The sequence below is a fragment of the Eptatretus burgeri genome, chromosome 17 (genome assembly GCF_056783735.1).
Source record: "Eptatretus burgeri isolate ZD-2024b chromosome 17, Ebu_testis_v1, whole genome shotgun sequence".
NCBI lineage: Eukaryota > Metazoa > Chordata > Myxini > Myxiniformes > Myxinidae > Eptatretus > Eptatretus burgeri.
The window spans coordinates 2225639-2245638 of NC_140977.1; the positions used below are offsets into that span (position 1 = coordinate 2225639).

At 42.9% G+C, this 20000-nt stretch overlaps 1 protein-coding gene across 1 annotated transcript in view; it reads right to left on the reverse strand.

Moving 5' to 3' along the window:
- Positions 1 to 20000, reverse strand: part of LOC147009084 (uncharacterized) — a 288704-nt gene that overhangs the window by 66098 nt on the left and 202606 nt on the right. The window contains exons 3-6 of the mRNA XM_085862978.1: positions 14707 to 14769; positions 11783 to 11836; positions 10755 to 10898; positions 539 to 2887 (exon numbers count right to left, since the gene is read on the reverse strand). Coding sequence (XP_085719104.1) covers positions 539 to 2887; positions 10755 to 10898; positions 11783 to 11836; positions 14707 to 14769 — 2610 coding nt within the window. The remainder of the gene's footprint in view (positions 1 to 538; positions 2888 to 10754; positions 10899 to 11782; positions 11837 to 14706; positions 14770 to 20000) is intronic.

The following is a 20000-nucleotide window of genomic DNA, read 5'->3' on the forward strand; positions in this document are numbered from 1 at the left end:
TTGTATTGTTCAATTCCTTGTTCTTGAGACATTTCCTTCTTGTCTGATGTCTGATATCAGTTGTTTCCTTTATTCTGTCGTATAAGTATTTATGAATGGACTATGTGACTGTGGTTATCATTTTAAGTGAGACCGTCTGCTTTTGAGTAAGTTTTCGACTTTTTAATTCAATCCATAAAACATACTCCTTTTTTGTTCACCCCCCCCCCCCCATGCCTCATACACAGAATACACTTTGCAAGAAAGGAAGGTCTGCTTCTCCTCAACATGCCAACTAACCTCTTTTCATCGGAGATTAATTTTTATTTTCGGATGAGTCACACCCCTTCATCATTTTGCTTCAGTGGAGAACTCTAACTCTCTCATGGTGATGTTGAGATCTTCTTCCCCATTAGAGAAGGTGTAGTCTCGCTCCTTTTCGGCATACATTCCTACTGCTCAGGGTGGCTGCACAGACCTTGGTCTCAGCTTCGGAGGGGTTTGTGTCCCTTTATTATCTCTAAAGATTTATTGTCATCGTTGGGCAGTTTTGGTTATAACCAACCATAGAGCTTCCGAGGAGGGGTCATGGGGGTAAGGCTACTTGTCAGGGAACTTGTGTGACTTACTTGATGTCCTTTCAATGCTGACAATGAAGTAAATGCTTTACTGCACATAGAACAATTGTAAGGCTTTTCTACGGTGTGGACTTTTTGATGTTGACAAAGTGCGGAGGAAGAAGGAAATACATCATTGCACACAGAACACTTGTAGGGTTTCTCTCTTGTATGCATTTTGTAATGTCGATATACATTTGATTGATAAATAAATGCCTTGTTGCAGAGAGAACACTTATAGGACCTCTCTCCTGTATGTAATTTTTTATGTTGAGATAGATTTGACGAACAAGGAAAGTCCTTGTTGCACACGGAACACTTGTAGGGTCGTTCTGTAGTATGCAATCTTTGATGTATCTTCAATGTTGACGAAGAGGTGAAAGCCTTGCTGCACACAGAGCACGTATAGGACTTCTCACCTGTGTGTATTCGTTTATGTCGATGTAATTGTGTTGCATGGATGAACACTTTGTTGCACACGAGACACTTGTACGGCGTCTCACCTGTGTGTATTCTTTGATGTCGATGTAATTGTGTTGCATGAGTGAACGCTTTGTCGCACACGGAGCACTTGTAGGGTTTCTCTCCTGTGTGGGTTTTTTTATGTCTTCCAAAATCAGAAGAATATGTGAAGGCCTTACTGCAAATGGAACACTTGTGCGGCTTCTCTCCCGTGTGTATTTTTTGATGTTGAGATAAATTTGCTGAACAAGTGAAAGCTTTGTGACACACAGAGCACTTGTAGGGTTTTTCTCCCGTGTGTGTTCTTTGATGGTCTTTAAAGCGTGATAGGTTATGGAAGGCCTTTTCACACAAAGAACACTTGTGTGGCTTCTCTCGTTGGTTGTTATCTCCTATCTTCTCTCCAGTGTGGACTTTGTGATGATGTGATAATGACGATGAATTAGTGAAAGCCATGTGACAAAAAGAACACTTGTACGGCTTCTCTCCTGTGTGTATTCGTTGATGTCGACTGAAATGAGATGAACGCGTGAAGGCCTTACCGCACACGGAACACTTGTACCGTTTCTCTCCCGTGTGTGTTTTTTGATGTTCAGTTAAATGCGTCGATTGAGCAAAAGCCTTGCTACACACAGAGCACTTGAAGGGCCTCTCTCCTGTGTGTATTCGTTGATGTCGATAAAAATGGGATGAACGCATGAATCCTTTGCTGCACACGGAACACTTGTAGGGATTGTCTTCTGAGTGGATTGTTTTATGTCTGCCCAAATCAGAAGAAAATCGAAATGCCTTACTGCATACGGAACACTTGTAGGGCCTCTCTCCTGTGTGATTTTTTTGATGTCGTGATAAATCTGCTGAAGTGGTGAAGTCCTTGTGACACACAGAACACTTGTAGGGCTTCTCTCCTGTGTGGAACTTTTTATGTTTTGATAAGTATGATGAAGATGCGAAGGCCTTGCTGCACACAGTGCACTTGTAGGGCTTCTCTCCCGTGTGCATCCTCTGATGTCGATTAAAATGAGATGAGCGCGTGAAGGCCTTACTGCACAGGGAACACTTGTACAGTCTCTCTCCTGTGTGTATTCTTTGATGTCTCACAAAATCAGAAGAAAATGTGAAAGCCTTGCTGCATGTGGAACACTTGTGTGGCTTCTCTCCCGTGTGTACTCGTTGATGTCGCAATAAATCAGTTGAAGTAGTAAAACCCTTGTGGCACACGGAACACTTGTAGGGCTTTTCTTCTGTATGTGTTCTTTGATGATCTTTAAAACACGATAACCTACTGAAGCCCTTTTGACACACTAAACACTTGTGTCGCTTCTCCTCTGTATGTGTTTTTTGATGAACTTTAAAACGGGATAACCTATTGAACCCCTTTTGACACACAGGACATTTGTGTCGCTTCTCTCCCGTGTGTGTTCTTTGATGAACTTTAAAACACAATAACCTATTGAAGGCTTTTTGACACACAGAACACTTGTGTGGTTTCTCTCCTGCATGGACCTTTTGATGTTTTGATAAAAATGATGAAGAAGCAAATACCTTGCTGCACACAGTACACTTGTACGGCTCCTCCTGTGTGTATACATTTTGATCTCTTATTAAAGATGAAAAGGAGGGAAGTACATTCTTGGATAAAGAAGACTGGTTTGGTTTCTCACTTCTGTTGATGTTATCGAGCGTCGTTGAACAATTTTTCTGAACGTTTTCATCTAACATGCTACATTCGTTATTGTCACGACAAAAACTCCCATGGTGATTCAAAGAAACTTCTGTGTTGAATAATTGGGAACAGTTGGTGCAAGAAAAAGTTTTCTTTTGTTTCTCTGCAAAGACAATGAATTCACAAAAAGTGTCAATAAATCAAAATTACAATGAAAAATATCACATAAAATTTTTTTGATTGGAGCACAGACCACGGAAAGGTGGGGGCAACCTTTCCCAAGAGTGTTAAATAAGCGCACCTCGGGATCTTTGCCCCTCCCTTCCCCCCTCTCTCCACCACCCCACACAAAAATGATAAAAGGCCACTAGGAGCAGAAATCACTCTCTGGTCTTCAAATTCTCTCAGTGCTCCTCACTATCCTTGTACAGGGACATCCAACCTCCGCGCACTTTGGGTTGCCCTGGTTGACGGAAGTTATTTTGTCTCTCTCATATATATATATATATATATATATATATATATATATATATATATATATATATATATATATATATATATATATATATATATATATATATATATATATATATATATATATATATATATGTGTCATCTATTTTTGCTCCTTGCAATCCCTGCCCTGTTGAGAGACATGGGGGCAGCTCAGTCTTGCTAGAGAGCATTTTACCACTGTCTAAGAAAATGGCAACCGCTACTAGTGTACTGCTACAAGGAGTTGTTGGTTTTGTTAATGCACCTCTTCAGGTGGTTAACCAGGTCAGAGTTGGTATCCAGACTTGTTACTGTCGGCTTACAGTCTACTCTCCCAGTGTTAGGAGTTTCTTTAATCATCGGAAATGATTTAGCCGGTGGTGGAATCTCGAATAATCCAGATTGCAGATGAACCGATTGCGGAGAGCAACATGGAGCAGCTCGAGAAGGAGATTCCTAATCTGTTTCCATCATGTGTCGTGACTCGTTCAAAGTCTGAGGATGTGGACTTGGAACACGCGTACACTTCAGAAGGAACTTTTGTGGACCAGGGCAGTGATGATGTTACTGACCTGGTCCATAAATTATCTTGGTGTTGGTGATGCTAGTGATGGTCATATTCCTTTCTTTTTTTTTTGTATACCTTGTCGAGGCTCGTATGAGAGCTAACACACAACGCACAGCAAGGGGGGCATGAGACAAGAGGGGCAGGAGTGGGAAGAACAAAACAGTGGGGAACAGAGAAAATTATTGGACAAGAATACAAATGTGGTAGCCAATCAGACCCAACTTGTCTCACAAGAGAGATATTTATAAAAGAGCAAATGAAGGATGCTGAGCTAATAAAGTCCTCAGAGAGAAAGAGGCAACCAAAGTACCACTTTGCTACTTCAAGAAAGATGGGGTATCAATGAGAAAGTGGAGACTACTTAAGGTAGCAGCAGATGATGAATGGAAAGTTAATAATCAAATTGTTGTTCAAAAATTGCAACAGAATTAGATGTTGAGCTTAGCGCATGAGACACCGTTTGCAGGTCACCTAAGGGTGAATAAAACACGTGACAAAATTGACGCCTTTCTTTTGTCTGGGTTTGCGACGTGATGTGGCGAAGTTTTGTAAATCTTGTCATCCATGCCAGATGGTAAGGAAATTGAATCAAAAGATTCCTTCAGCACCTCGGAAACCCATTTTGCCTTTTGATGAACCCTTCAGTTGGGTTATCGCTGATTGTGTTGGTTCCTTGCCAAAAATTAAGGCAGGTAATCAATACATGTTGACGATTATGAGTGCTTCTGCGAGGTTTCCAGAGGCGATACCTCTTTAAAAAATTGCGGTGCCAAACATTGTTAAGGCATTCGTTAAGTTATTTACACTTGTGGGCCTACCTAAGGTCATACAGTCTGATCAGGAATCTAATTTAATGTCAAACCTTCTCCAACAGGTTTTACACCAGTTGGGAGTAAAACAGGTAAAGTCAAGTGCGTCCCATCTGGAGTCACAAGGGAAAGGTTCCACCAGGCTTTGAAAAACATGATTAAGACATACTGCTTTGAGTGTGACAAGGATTAGGATGAAGAAGTACACTTATTGCTGTTTGCTGTCAGAGAGTCTATTCCGGAATCGTTAGTATTCAAACCTTTTGAACTGATGTTTGGACACAATGTGTGAGGACCATTGAAGCTTTCAAAAGAACAGTGGCTTAATGAGAAGTCACAGTTAAATTTTGTGGATTATGTGTCTGATTTCAGAGAGGGATTGGCAAAGGCACGTGAAATAGTCAAAGATAATTTGAAATAAACAGTACAAAATGAAAGCTATGCATGATCGACATTCCAAGGACAGGGAGTTTAGTCTTGGTGATAAGGTTTTGGTGTTGCTGCTAATTGTAGGTCAACCATTACAAACAAGGTATTGTTATGTTTGTGTGGGGGGTGGGAGAGGTGTTTGGTATTACCATAGAACAGATATGAATGTGTATAGTAGTATGCTCCGTGTATGGGTAGGGTAGTTAGCCAATGTCGATGTAATATGTAGGGACACGTAAGCTTAAGGAAAATATTTTTTTGAAAGTGCACCATACAGGTGCATGATGATAATTAGTTTGGGATTATGGTCAAGGAATTGTGTGTATAAATCCTCTGTAAACCTCTACCGGGGGGCACTGGGAGACTTGGCAAGAGAACAAGAGAGGGGTGGAGCTTTAGACACCTTCCAAGGGGCGGAGCTCAGATTGCCTTTCAGGGGTGGAGCGTTGCACACGGAGAAGAGGGAGGAGCTAAATCGGGTGGTGAGGTGTGCAAGAGAGTGATCGGTCTGAGGAGACTAGGTAACATGAGAGAAAAAGAGCTGCGAGGCGAACACGATGGGGAGGGTTTCCCTTCCGTCTACCAGCAGCTGAGGCCGCCGGTTTTGTTCCCTTTGCCCGTCAGCGACTGAGTCCGGAGTGATGTTTCTTTAGATTCGTTTTTACTTCACATTGTGCTTAATTATTTATCAAATGCATTCCTTTCCTTCCCTCCCAATTTGCCATCGTATCCCTCCGCCGGTCACTCATCCCTTGTTTTTGGTTCAAGAATAAACATGTTTGTTTTAAAATAGCTAAGGTTCTCGTGTTTCTCCTCACAACCCGCACGCGTGTAGTCCGCCATAATTTGGAATGTCTCCGCAGGAGTTTATACCGCTTGGTCCATCACATGATTTTAACCTCCCACCATGACGAGTGCGACATTGACGCGACAGCATTTGAGGAATAGCTAGGTGGGTGTAACTACTTTTCCAGTAATTGTTTTCACAGATAATCCGTTAACTGTTATTCACAAAATAAGGAATAAAAATAAAAGATTCATGAGATGGAGCTTGTCTTTACAATAATTCAACTTGGAAGTTAAACACATCAAAGGCAAAGACAATGTGATTGTAGATGCTTTGTTTTGATCAGAATAAGTGGAATTGTTCTTGTCAGTTGAGAAGTGTTAAGGAGACCAAGGTGATTTTTTTTGTTTTTTTGTTTTGTATTTCCAAATGCTTCTCAGCTGAATTAGTGTTGTTTAGACTTCATATCAAAGGTAAAATAGTGATCTTTTAACATACCTAATTTTGTTCAATCCTATACTAATACCAACATAAGGGGACCATTCCCCCCAACAAAGAGAGGGAGAGAGAGAGAAGAGAGTGGAAGAGGTCGGAGTGGGAGGAGGGTGCTGCACTGTATTGGAAGGGGGTAGCGCAAGGATGGGACAAAGAGAGAGAGAGGGAGACAGAGACAGAGACAGAGAGATATATGGGGGTAGCGGAATTAGCAGAGGGAATATGTTATGCTTCATGAACAAAACACACACACACACACACACACACCTTACAAAAGTTATTTTATTTGAAGTTGTAACCTTAACTTATAAGCAAGTGACTGATTTCCCAACTGCTTGGATCATCAGCTGGGCACCGTTTATCATCGAGGTTTCGATCCTTTCAGCCAAGAACCTTTCCAAACGGCGGATCCACAACCCCAGTCGCAGGTCCACATCAGTAGATTACTCAACATCAATGGACCTACAACCCAAAGTTGTGTCCAGACAGTCAACACAGGAATGCAATCGCCTAATTCAAACTTATTTAATCATTACTTTTATTTAAAGTATTACTACATTTGAATAACTTCAATTAAACACCACTTCATATGATAATATATTAAGCGATAAACAGTTAACCTTGTAGACATGTCCATTACGCAGCACCTCCATCCAATATAGATGTTACAGGAATATGTCACAAACTTTGTGTGACGGGTGGAAAAAAAATTGGCTCGGTAATTTAGAAAACACACAAATATGTCTAACGGCTCAGAAATCGGGTGGTATTTCACAACCACTTGCTCGGGACGACGGAGAACGGACCACTCGCTCGGGCCGACGGAGCACGGACCACTGGCTTGGGCCGACGGAGCACGGACCACTGGCTCGGGCTGACGGAGCACGGACCACTGGCTCGGGCCGACGGAGCACGGACCACTGGCTCGGGCCGACGGAGCACGGACCACTGGCTTGGGCCGACGGAGCACGGACCACCGGCTTGGGCCGACGGAGCACGGACCACTGGCTCGGGCCGACGGAGCACGGACATTAATGCAGAAAATTCTGCATTAATAGAATGCAACCCTGCTTTGATCTGACTCTTGACCCTGGCACATGACGTTTATTATTATTGAATCAAATTCACAATAGGATTAAAAGAAATCTCATTCAAATCAAAGGAAAGACCAAGTAGATACAGTATTGCATTGGAGTCATCAGAAGGAACCCATACAATGTCGAAGCTTGTATAAGAGCCAAGATAGAATGTATAGTAAAGGGAGCAGGACACGGGCAGGAGAGGGAAGCACAAAACAGTGGGGAACAGAGAAATAAGGAGATATGTGGAAGGGAGATGGATGGGGTGGGAAACACGGGGTATACAAGATGGACGCTACGGGGACTTTCAGGAAGAAAAGCAGGGAATTTGAAGGAGGTGGGTTTGGGGTGGATTAGTAGGGGTAAAAAAGATCATGGTTTTGGATGGGGAAAGATAAGAGATGGTGGTGAACAGCTGTTTTGAAGACCTGGAGGGAAGAGTGGGATTGAAGAGAGTGTTGGAGTTTGTTCCAAAGGCAGGAAAAAAGAGGAATGAAAGAGTAAAAGTGAGCAGTGATTCTAGATTTTGGTAGTTTTACCAGATGGGGGTTGCTGGCAGACTGAACACACTGAGGAAATATGGGGGGTGGGGGGGGGCTGATCACAGATGAAGCAGGGGGGGCAAGGCCAGAGAGTAGACAATAGAAGACAGAAAGACCACTGACCTGCCTGTGGTGAGGGAGTGAGAGACCCAAAGACTCAGCTTCATCACAGAAGATACCAATGATCCTAAATGCCTTCGTTTCCACAGCATGAAACCGAGAAAGGTGAGAGGCCGGAGTACCAGCCTAGATGGGAGAGCAGTACTCCATCAGGCTGCGGACAAAAGCTTTGTATGTGGTCAGGAGCTCAGGTGGGCCGAGGAAGGACCTTGCACGATGGATGCGCATTCGGCGACTGGCTTTGGGGGCCAGCTTGGAGATGTGGCTTTCCCAGGAAAGATCATGGCAGATAGTGAGACCCAAAAGCTTGAATGAAAGCATTTCTTTAAGAGGATTGTTGAGATCGTGGGGGGGGGGGGTTCCAGACGGTCCTTTCGGAGAGACATAGTGAGAGTGTGAGATTTGTCAGGATTGAAAGACATGTTCCACATGTTGGACCAGTTTGTGATTTTACCCAGATCTGCAGAGAGTGAAGATGCCAATCTTCATGATGCTTGCCAATCTGAGGGATGACAGATGGTACGGCAGAGGGTGGAGTCATCAGCAGAGAGATACAGAGGATTTTCCAGAGAGTCTGAGAGATCATTGATGAAAACCAGAAAAGGAACAGGGCCCAGAACACTGCCTTGAGGAACTCCAGCCTGGACAGGAAGAGGGGATCAAAGAACGTCATTTAGGGTGACACGTTGGTTGCGACAGGAGAGGAAGTCTGCGAGCAATGATTGGAGATTGCCTTGGACACCATAGGAAGAGAATTTGATGAGCAGGGAAGAGTGCCAGACCATATATATATATATATATATATATATATATATATATATATATATATATATATATATATATATATATATATATATATATATATATATATATATATATATATATATATATATATATTGTTACGAATTTGGAAGCTTTGTGCACACAGACAGACAGCCGTCTCCGTAGCTTAGTTATTTCGATAAGGGTGTGTTTATAGTTAGGGCCCCCTACCTGTGTCTAATGGGAATTACATACATGCGCTGCAAAGTTATTTTGATAGTTTTCTTTTACATTTTTACACCCCGTATCACAACAACACCTTTGCTCCATCCTGACGCCATAACGCTCGTGGCATTCTTCGCGCACTCGCCAGCAAGCGCGCTCGTGGGTGGAGCCTAACATAGGCATGGCGTCCCTCTCAGCCAATCGGCAAGGAGCGGGCATCTCACCTGCCCCGTTTCTGACTCAGCACCATCACCATTAGGCACATGGCCAGAGGTGAGGAGGTGGGCACACCCAGGGAAACGCACGATGGGTCCGACCAATCGGGAGGCGAGTGGTCGGGAGAAGAAGCCCCTCCATCCTGAAAAAGAAGTGTGGTGGTTGGTGGGACGAGCGCGAGGAGAAGGATTGCGCCCCGTCTGCTCTCATCCCACTGGCGCTGATCTCGTCTCAGCTCGCTGGCGCTGATCTCGTCTCAGCTCGCTGGCGCTGATCTCGTTTCATTGCTGGCGCTGACCTCATCGCATCTCGAGGCTGGTCTGGTCGCATCTCGACGCTGGTCTTGTCTCATCTCGACACGGCTGGTCTCATCCTGGTTCGCTCGTCTCGGCCAAACCGCACGAGGCGGGAAGGTCCATTTCATTTCTTTTGGGTGTGCGTCTGTCTGTGGGCCCGTCGTTAAGTAGGAACTGTTAAGTGCTTTTGCTTGTACATTGATTTGCATTCTTTATAGTCGGTTTAACTCTGCCCTTTATGTGTTCCTTCCCCGATTATTGTAAATAAATATACCTATTGTTAAATTTTTCAGCTCATCTTTGTTCTTTCCTTCATTGGTTTAGCACGGTGTGTGTTGGGTGATTAAAAAGGCCGTTGCAGATGTACATTTGGACCGACGGGACCTCGGTAACCAGCCGCTCGGGTTACGCACGGGTCGAGCACGCTAACGATTCGTCCCGTTCGAGCCCCGTCGAGGGTGTGAATCCCTCGGGAGCTCGCCACGTGGGTCTCTAGGTATTTTGAAGTTTGGCAAATAACCCTGTACCCACGCGGTTGATTTATTGACGATTCACGGTCCTGTAAGGGACCCGTACCTTCGGAGTTATCCGAGGGTAACGATCTGAATTCCGGGTGTTCGGTGGAGCCAACTCTACTCCTCCACCTTGCGGTCGTGCTCGCCACCGATACCCGGCCCACAACAATATCACATTCCCCATGTAAGTTTCCAGTTTGGAATGATTTTCAATTTTGTTTGACTGCTAGGTAGGGAGACAGAGAAAAGTATTATCACTCCTCTCTGCGCAAGTGCAATCGGGACAAATTCAGAGCCAAAGTATGGTGTTCAATTCATGTCCTGATTTGTGTTCAAAATATAACATTCAATTGAAATGAAGATCTTCCTTGATCATAAACGAATGTTTGTGGACACACAGACAGAAGTGATGAACCAATTGCTTAATCCTGCTTTTCACTTTCAGTCCAGGCAGGAACAAATGTTAGCTTCGTGAGTCTAGTCAATCCTCAGTGAGGAACCATTAAAACCGAACAAAAAATCATGTTTGGTACTTAAATACATCAAATATCCTAGTTAAAGAAACAAACCTGAGTGAGCACATATTATAGAAATGTATGATCTGTTGATATGTACAATCTGAAATTGAAACATTTCATCGTAAAGAGAACAAGTAGAGCAGTGGTGTGTGTTGTGTGCACGGCTCCGATTACCTTCGAGCAGCTGAGTAGCATTCCTCGGCTCTCTGGGAGAGGAATCACGTGGTTCCTGTTTTACACCCTCATTGCACAATGCATCCTGGGAAATCTGAAGAAGGTCACTTTGGAAATTTTCTGCCTTCACTGGATGACCTTCACCTGAAAACAATGTGACACGAGTTCAATGTGGGAGAGTGAAAGAATCAATTAACTAATCTAAAACAAGAGCTCAAAAAAGTACTCTGTGGTGCAAAAGAACAGTCCTTCCTTTCCTCTCTAAACAGGAAGGATGATGTTCTTCTTCTTTCATGATCAAGGATCACACCAACTCCATTACCGGAATGTTTTCATCACATCATCATATTCAGAACAAAGCTGATGTGAACACTTTCAAGAAAATTTGTGGGAAAATGAACCAAAAGCAATCACTGAAAACATTGAAGGTCACATACGACCTGGTGATCCAATGGAGCGTGAACATTGAAAACAAAGCCTTGTGACCGGACGTCGTACTCAGGAACAAAAAGGAAAAGACAGCGTTGCTGATTGAGATGTCAGTACCCAGTGATTTTGGCTTAAATAATACAGAAATAAGGAAAATGATCAAATTGCAGGGCCTCAAAAATGAGATTGAGAGATCTTGGAGGCTGAACAGTGTTGAAATTGCACCACCAGGGATAATTGGAGCAACAGGAATAATAAAGAAGATCCCCACTGAGATTTTGAAAACCATCCCCAGGAATATTACCACAAACGAACCACAAGTGGAGACAGTCTGGGGTTCGGTGACGATCCGAAACAGAGTCCAAAGTTGAACAGCTCGGTCCATGAACTGTGACCCCTTACTGAAGCGGGCGTAGATACTTTGAGTCCTGGGAGGGCTTCGTTCCATCTCCTCAAACCCGCAATTATGGAGATAACAACCAATGACGCGCACACGCACACACACACACACACACACACACACACACACACACACACACACACACACATACACACACACACACACACACACACACACACACACGCAGACAGACACTTACCATTGATGGGACAATCCACAATTTCAGCATCCACCTTCAGGCTCTGATCAAAATCTGGAAAAACAAACGATCGTCCCATTGTGTGTAAACAAACGATCGTCCCATTGTGTGTAAACAAACGATCGTCCCATTGTGTGTAAACAAACGATCGTCCCATTGTGTGTAAACAAACGATCGTCCCATTGTGTGTAAACAAAAGATCGTCCCATTGTGTGTAAACAAACGATCGTCCCATTGTGTGTAAACAAACGATCGTCCCATTGTGTGCAAACAAACGATCGTCCCATTGTGTGCAAACAAACGATCGTCCCAGGGTGTGTGACCATGATCTCCATTATCGGGATTACTTGTTGGTAACCGAGCGATTCCCTCACAACCCTCGCTCTGTGCACGTTTACCCCGAACATCTCTGTGAATATTGTGATGTTTCAATGTGAATAATTAATTTGGTTTATAAACGAACTGGGTGTTCGAGTCTGCACACACTCCTGAGAGAAAACCAAGGGAATGTCTCGAGAAAACAATCTCATTAAGACATCTTTGTTTGTATCTTGTGAGTAGAATATGTTTGTGGTTCAAACCTTCATGTTGAGGGAACGAATCATCGACAAACTCGGACTTCACCTTCACCTTCACAATAAAACCTGAAACAAAAACAATCCATTTAAGCAAAACTCATTAACACTAGAATGTAAGACCTGTTGCTTCACTGACAGGAATACCAATCCTTGTGTCATCATCACACCATTTTGAAGCCTTTATCCCTGAGCAGGGGTCAGCTTTTTGTGGGCTCCAATCATGGTACCCTTTCTTGTGACAATGTTTTTCGACCGGATGCCCTTCCTAACACCAACCCTTCAGTCGCCTTCGACCCTGCAGGGATAACTACCAGTACACTGGTGCTCATTTCGCCGACCTTCAGAAGGATGACAGGCTGAGTCAACCCCCCTGATGCTAACTCAGTGGCCAGCGGGGCTCAAACTCAGGACCCCAAGGATCCCAAGCCACCACCTTAACCACAAAGCCACACCAGGCTCAGGAATACCAATCCATGTGTGATTGGTAAAAATAAAATTAATTTAAAGAAAAACAAAAAAAACGTTCTTGGTAATGGAAAAAAAATCTAATTAGGTGGTGTGTAGATACCGGCCTTGCTGTACACTCAGGGAGTGAGGATGGGGAGAGTGTTGATGGGATATTCATCACAACCTTATTAGAGGGCATGACGAGACTAATCTTTTTTATTACAAATTTTAAAATTAAAACATCTGCACCCCCGCATTCAAGGGCTGGCAGAATGGCCGAGAGGTACGCACATTCTCCTCTACACCGTATAGCCTGGTTTGAATCTCGGCCCACCTACAAATTGTCACCTTGGTGTCTCGCAGGCAGGGGGAGTCATCAAGGTGTATGCCATTCCTCAGATGGACATTAAAACTTGGCATCACGTCTGCCAGCTTTAGTTGGTGGACGTTAGGGTCTGACGATATATCGATGTATCGGTATTGGAATTCTGAATATACCGTTACACCAATTTTTTTTTTTTAACTAGAAGGGCACTCGGTAGAACACACACCTCCGCCACGTAATGCCTCATTCACGAGAACATATCGGGCCCAATACATGTTTGAAATATCATGATATATGTAGTTTTTGGCCCTATCTCTCAATGGTGAAGAATCACTTTAAAAATTAAATAATTCTCGGATCCGGATCCAGTTTCGGATCTTCACCAAAATCAAATCAATTCGTCCTTGTCACACACCCAACCTGTCCACCTATCCAAAAAAAAAAGAACTTGTCGACGGATTCGGATGAAACTTGGTGGACACGTTAAGTTGTATGACAAGGACGAATTGATTATATTTTGGTGAAGATCCCGATCCGGATCAAACAACTAGTATTTTAAAAGTGATTCTTCACCGTTGAGAGATCGGGCCAAAAACGATATATAGCACGATATCTCAAAAGGTTGTGGACGGATTCGGACGAAACTCGGTGAATATGTTGGGTGTGTGCAAAGGACGAATCGATTCGATTTTGCTGAAGATCCGAATCCGGATCTGGATCCGAGAATTATTGAATCTATAAAGTGATTCTTCACCATTGAGAGATAGGGCTCAAAGCGATAGATAACATGATATTTCAAACATGTATTGGGCCCGATATGTTCTCGTGGATCAGGCATAACGTGGCAGAGGTGTACGCTCTACCGAGTGCCCTTCTAGTTTTATATATGAATTGGGTGTGCATTAGAAAGCCTGTGTTGATGACCGATACAGCGATCTGCGGTAGTCATTCCAACCTGTGTCGATTACCGATACAATTAAAACAAAATCATTTTTAATACCAGTTGAAGTTAGAAGTAAAACATCCATTCTCATCATTGGGGGGGGGGGGGAGCCCCATGTGAGAAAACTTTGAAAAATTACCACATGTCAATGATGTGTATGTCATATATGAATACGTAATGGACCATTGGATATTTTTGGAACCTGTGAAAAATTTTTTTTTTTAATATAGATTTAAAAAACATACCGATATAGTGGTTTATACAGGTATGAGCCCACCGATATATTAATATCAGAGAGGGGGAGAGGAAGAAGAGGGTGGGAGAGAGGGTGAGAGAGAGGGAAAGAGGGAGAGAAAAAAAGCGACACCGATGGAACCGAGTGGACATTAAAGATCCCCGAGTGTATTTTGTGAAGAGTTGGCGAGCTATCGCCGGCACCCTGAAATTTTTTTTACAAATTCCTACTCTAACCCACAAAGGACACTGGATAAGCGGCATGGCTGTTACTTGGAATCAGGTGGGATGAGGAGGAATAAGAAAAAGCCAAGAGAATGTCTCGAGAAAACAATCCCCATTACAATGAGACATCTTTGTTTGTATCTTGTAAGTAGAATCTGTTTGTAGTTCAAACCTTCATGTTGAGGGAACGAATCATCGACAAACTCGGACTTCACCTTCACCTTCACAATAACACCTGAAACAAAAACAATCCATTAAAACTAAACTTTCAGGAACCACCAGAACGTGACGGTGCGGAGAGAACGGCACGTACCGGGTCCCGACTCCTCATCCTCGGGTGGACCGACCCTGGACCCGCGGTCTGCGAGAGAACCTCCAGGAACGAGCGAGTTTCCGTCATGGGAACTGATCGTGGATCCCGGGGGGTTCGCTCTGTGATCTTCACCGGAGAGATCTCGGTTCATGGCGAACCGGAGGGGACTGGAAGGTAGAGGGTGGTAAAATACGATACTGTAATAAAAATAAAAACCAATTACTACACTGTAGTCCCAAGAAGGAAGCCCAACATGACATCTCTCACACACACACACACACTCACACACACACACACACACACACACACACACACACACACACACACACACACACACACACACACACACACACACTCACACACACTTCAAAAGTTATTTTATTTGAAGTTATAACTAACTTCTCCAAACAGCAGATCCACAACCCTGGTCACAGGTCCACATCAGTAGATTCATCAGTTATCAATGAACCCACAACCTCAAAGTTGTGTCCACACAGTCAACACAGCAACACAATATCCTTATTTAAACTTATTTAATTACTCCTTTTATTTAAAGTACTAGTGCATGCCCGTACGTGCGTGCCCGTACGTTCAAACAACAAGAAAAAAAAACTTTCAAACCGCGTGCCAGAAACAACCACACAGGCCGTTTCTTCGCTCTCACGTGCCCGTACGTACATGGCCGTACGTGCAAAAAAAAAAAAACTTTCAAACCGCGAACCTGAAATGACAACCCTGGGTGTGCTCTGGCTTTCAAAAGGAATTAGCCACTGTGGCTAATCCAGGTTTAGAATGATTAGCCACAGGAGAAAGGAAATAGCCATATATTTTATTCAAAAGTTTTTTTTAGCAATGTGAAATAAGTTACTTTTAAGGCGGATGTGTGAGTTTGATGGGTGAGGTTGGTTGGATGAGTGAGTTGGATTGTTCAGATTGGTTGGATGAGTGAGTTGGATTGTTCAGATTGGTTGGATGAGTGAGTTTGACGTGAGATTGGTTGCATGAACGACCATCAGGGAGGTGGTGAGTGTGTGTGTGTGTGTGTGTGTGTGTGTGTGTGTGTGTGTGTGTGTGTGTGTGTGTGTGTGTGTGTGTGTGTGTGTGTGTGTGTGGTATGGTCGTTGTGCCTCCAGTAGGTGGTAGTGGGGGATGGGGGTGGTTGTGGACCAGGATTGGACCAACCTCGTGCCAGTCAAACTCACTCATCCAACCAATCTCACCCAACAACTTCACTCATCCAACCAATCTCACACATCAAATTCACTCATACAAACAATCTCACACATCAACTTCACTCATCCAACCAACCAAAGTCACTCATCAAACTCACTCATCCAACCAATCTCACCCATCAACTTCACTCATCCAACCAACCAAAGACACCCATCAAACTCTCTCATCCAAACAAACTCGTCCTACTACAGGTACTACGACTGATTGTGTCAAAACTCACCTGGAAACCACTGACCCAATGAAGCAAGTAGCGCCGAGTAGCGCCGAATCATTCTGGAAAAAAAAAATTCTTTTTTCAAAAAAATAAAAATAAAAATTTGAGACGACAATCATGGGAATCATGCGTAATTTCGGTCGATTTTTTTACTAGAAACTAGTTTAAAACTACTAAAGGTAGTATATATAAGCTTGTACGAAATCACGTGTGATTCCCGTAATCAAAACATACAAAATGGCGGCCGTCTCAACGAAGGTTGAATTCTGTGCTAAAATCACCAAAAATTCGTCTAAAACTGGTAAAAAAAAAAAAAAAATCACTAAAACATGGATTAGCCGCAGTGGCTAATGGGTGGTTTAAAATATTAGCCACAGGTAAGGGGGATTCGCCCTGTGGCTACGTGGCAAGCGGCAGCGCACACCCAACAATCGCACAGGCCGTTCCTTCGCTCTCACGTTCTCGCGACGACCACACTTCCACACACAGAGTTAATTAAACTCCAAATTAAAATCAAGTTTACCTCCCTGTCTTTGCTTGCCATGACATTCGCTGCCATGTAACCGGCATGGCCCGTGACATCATCGTCGGCCGGCCTTGCACCGGCCTACGCAGCAACGTGTCATGTCATTGGTTGGTAAATAAATGGCCATAACTTGGGAAACACTTGTCCGATTAATATCAAACCTTGACAAGGCACATATTCAGTTCCCCAGCAATATACCTGGCAAGTTTCAATTAGCTCGGACCAGTGGTTGTCGAGAAACAGCGGTCACGGTCTCACACACACACACACACACACACACACACACACACACACACACACACACACACACACACACACACACACACACACACACACACACACACACACACACACACACACACACACACAATGCTGGGATCGATTACTACATATGAATAACTTTAATCATACATCACTTTACACAATGGTCTAAAGTTTTAGAACACCCCCATTTTTCCAGTTTTTGCTGAAATTTAAGCAGTTCAAGTCCAGTGAATAACCTCAAATGGTACAAAGCTAAGCGGTAAACTGCCAGAGGTTAAAAAAAAGTTTAGGTTGCCAAAAACTGAAAAATGATGGAAATTTCAGAGTTGGTAAAAAAGGCCCTTTTCAGGGAACAAGTAATGGGTTAGCAACTGCAGCTGTTCTGCAGCAATGGAAGTAAATTAAGCCTTGAAAATTGATGCAAACAATTCCTACAGGTGTCCCAACTTTTGTTGATTAGTTACAAACCCTCTGTCTGTATAAAAGCAGTGTTGGAACAGACTGTGTTGCTACACCCTCTGAAGCATTATTTGGACAATATTGTACTGCAGGAAGTAGTATATTGCCATCATAATGGCGAGAAAAAGACAATTAACAAAGGAAGACAGACAGACCATGATAACCCTTCAAAGTGTAGGTTTTTCCTTTAGATAAATTCAAATGATACCAAGGTGTCAGTGAGTACAGTTTCCTACACCATCAAAAGGCACTTGGAAACTGGAGGAAACTGACAGGAAGAGGTCTGGCAGACCCAAAGCCACAACACAATCAGAAGACAAGTTTCTGAGAGTCAACAGCTTGCGTGATAGGTGGCTCACAAGACAGCAGCTTCAAGCACAGCTTAACACTGGTTGAAGTAAGGAAGTCTCAGTTTCAACTGTGAAGAGAAGACTTCGAGCTACAGGTTTCACAGGTCGAGTGGCAGTAAGAAAGCCATTGCTAAGATGGAAAAATAAGAAAAAGAGGCTTGCCTGGGCCATGAAGCACCACCAGTGGACTACTGAAAACTGGAAGGCCTTATAGACCGATGAATCAAAATTTGAAGTCTTCGGTTCATCACGCAGGGTTTTTGTACACTGTTGTATAGGCGAAAGGATCGTTCCTCAGTGTGTGACACCAACTGTCAAATATGGAGGAGGAAGCATGATGATCTGGGGCTCTTTTGCTGGATCGAGAGTCGGCGACTTGCACAGAGTGACTGGCACCCTGAACAAAAAAGGGCTACCACAGCATTTTGCAGCGCCATGCAATACCCTCTGGTCTGTGCCTAGTTGGTCAGGGGTTCATCCTACAGCAAGATAACGACCCAAAACATACCTCCAGGCTATGTCAGAACTACCTTCGAAGAAAAGAACAAGACAGTAGGCTTCAAAACATGGAATGGCCAGCACAGCCTCCAGACTTAAACCCCAATCGAGCTGGTTTGGGATGAACTGGACAGAAGGGTGAAAGCAAAGCAACCTAAAAGTGCAACATTTGTGGGAACTTCTGCAACAGTGTTGGGAAGAACTTAACGAACAATATTTGATTTCCATTGTAGAAAGAATGTCACGAGTATGTTCGGCTGTTATATCTGCAAAAGGTGGCTACTTTGATGAGCCAAAAATTTAGATTAAATTTTGTTCAACAAAACGATTCCATTATTTCTTTTTTATCTGCAATTGTTTATTTGTTCTGTGCTTTAATTTCAGATTACATTGAAACATTAAACTGCTTAAATTTCAGTAAAAGTGGAAAAATGGGGGTGTTCTAAAACTTTAGACCAGTAGTGTATATGACAATATATAAAAGCGATACACTTTATCTTGAAGACATGTCCATTACACCGCACCTCCGACTAACCAGAGACACAAAACTCTCATTAATAACCGATTTTAACATGCTGCACTGCGTATCCGAGCAACCACCAACAAATTATTATCTTTCCAAAACGAAGTTTTTGCAAGATATGTAAGTCAGCTTGTATGTTTTTTTTGTTTGTTTTTTTTTTTGTTTGTTTGTCTGTAATGACGTATAAAAAATTCTGCAGAGTACAGTTATCATCGGAAATTTTTGTAACTTCGCATATCAGAGGCCTATAGAGGTCCCTTTCAGTGCACAAAATTTTGAAGGTCAAGGTCAAAGGTCAAGGTCACTTTGTCACAAATCAGGGGAGTCGACGAAACCCTTATTTTTTGAGTAATTTTGATCGGATCGTCTTCAAACTTCATGGGAATATAGTTCATGGTCTGGAGCTCAGCTGATTAATTTTTGGTGGTGATTGGCCTTGACCTTCATGGTTAGCGCCAAAGGTCAAACATATTTGACCCCAAGGTCAAATTTTCAAGTTTTAGGAACCATATCGTGTAGTACCTCAAATTGAACACCTCGATGAGTGATTTCTAGATATGTCAAGCTTGAGACATTATGACGTCATTTGGTGACGTTATGAGGCAAACGCATATTTTTCATGGTTATTCTGTAGAACAATTCTCATCGGAATCTCTCATCGGCAGATATTCCTCAAGGAGTCGCTCCTCGTGGATAGCAGCTCTGTTCACCTCAGTGTGACCTTAAAGAAGTCACACATGGTCACCTTTTGGCAAGACACAGGGTGACATTGGTTTATATTCATTTTTATTATGTATTTATTTATTATGTATTTAATTAACAATATTTATTTCTTTCATTTTCTCTCTCAATACCTCTATTATATAATTCCATCAATAATATTAATTAAATCATTTACCTCATTAAAATAATTAATTCATTATTATTATTATAATTATTATATCAAATGTGATGCAGCCAGAACTTGTTCTCATGAAAACCAACCAAACTTAAATAAAAGGTGACGATGGAGTCCTAAACACATTCTCACAAGACCTGATCAAACAATCAGCCAAATATCCTTTGTTTAACATGATGGAAAAACCT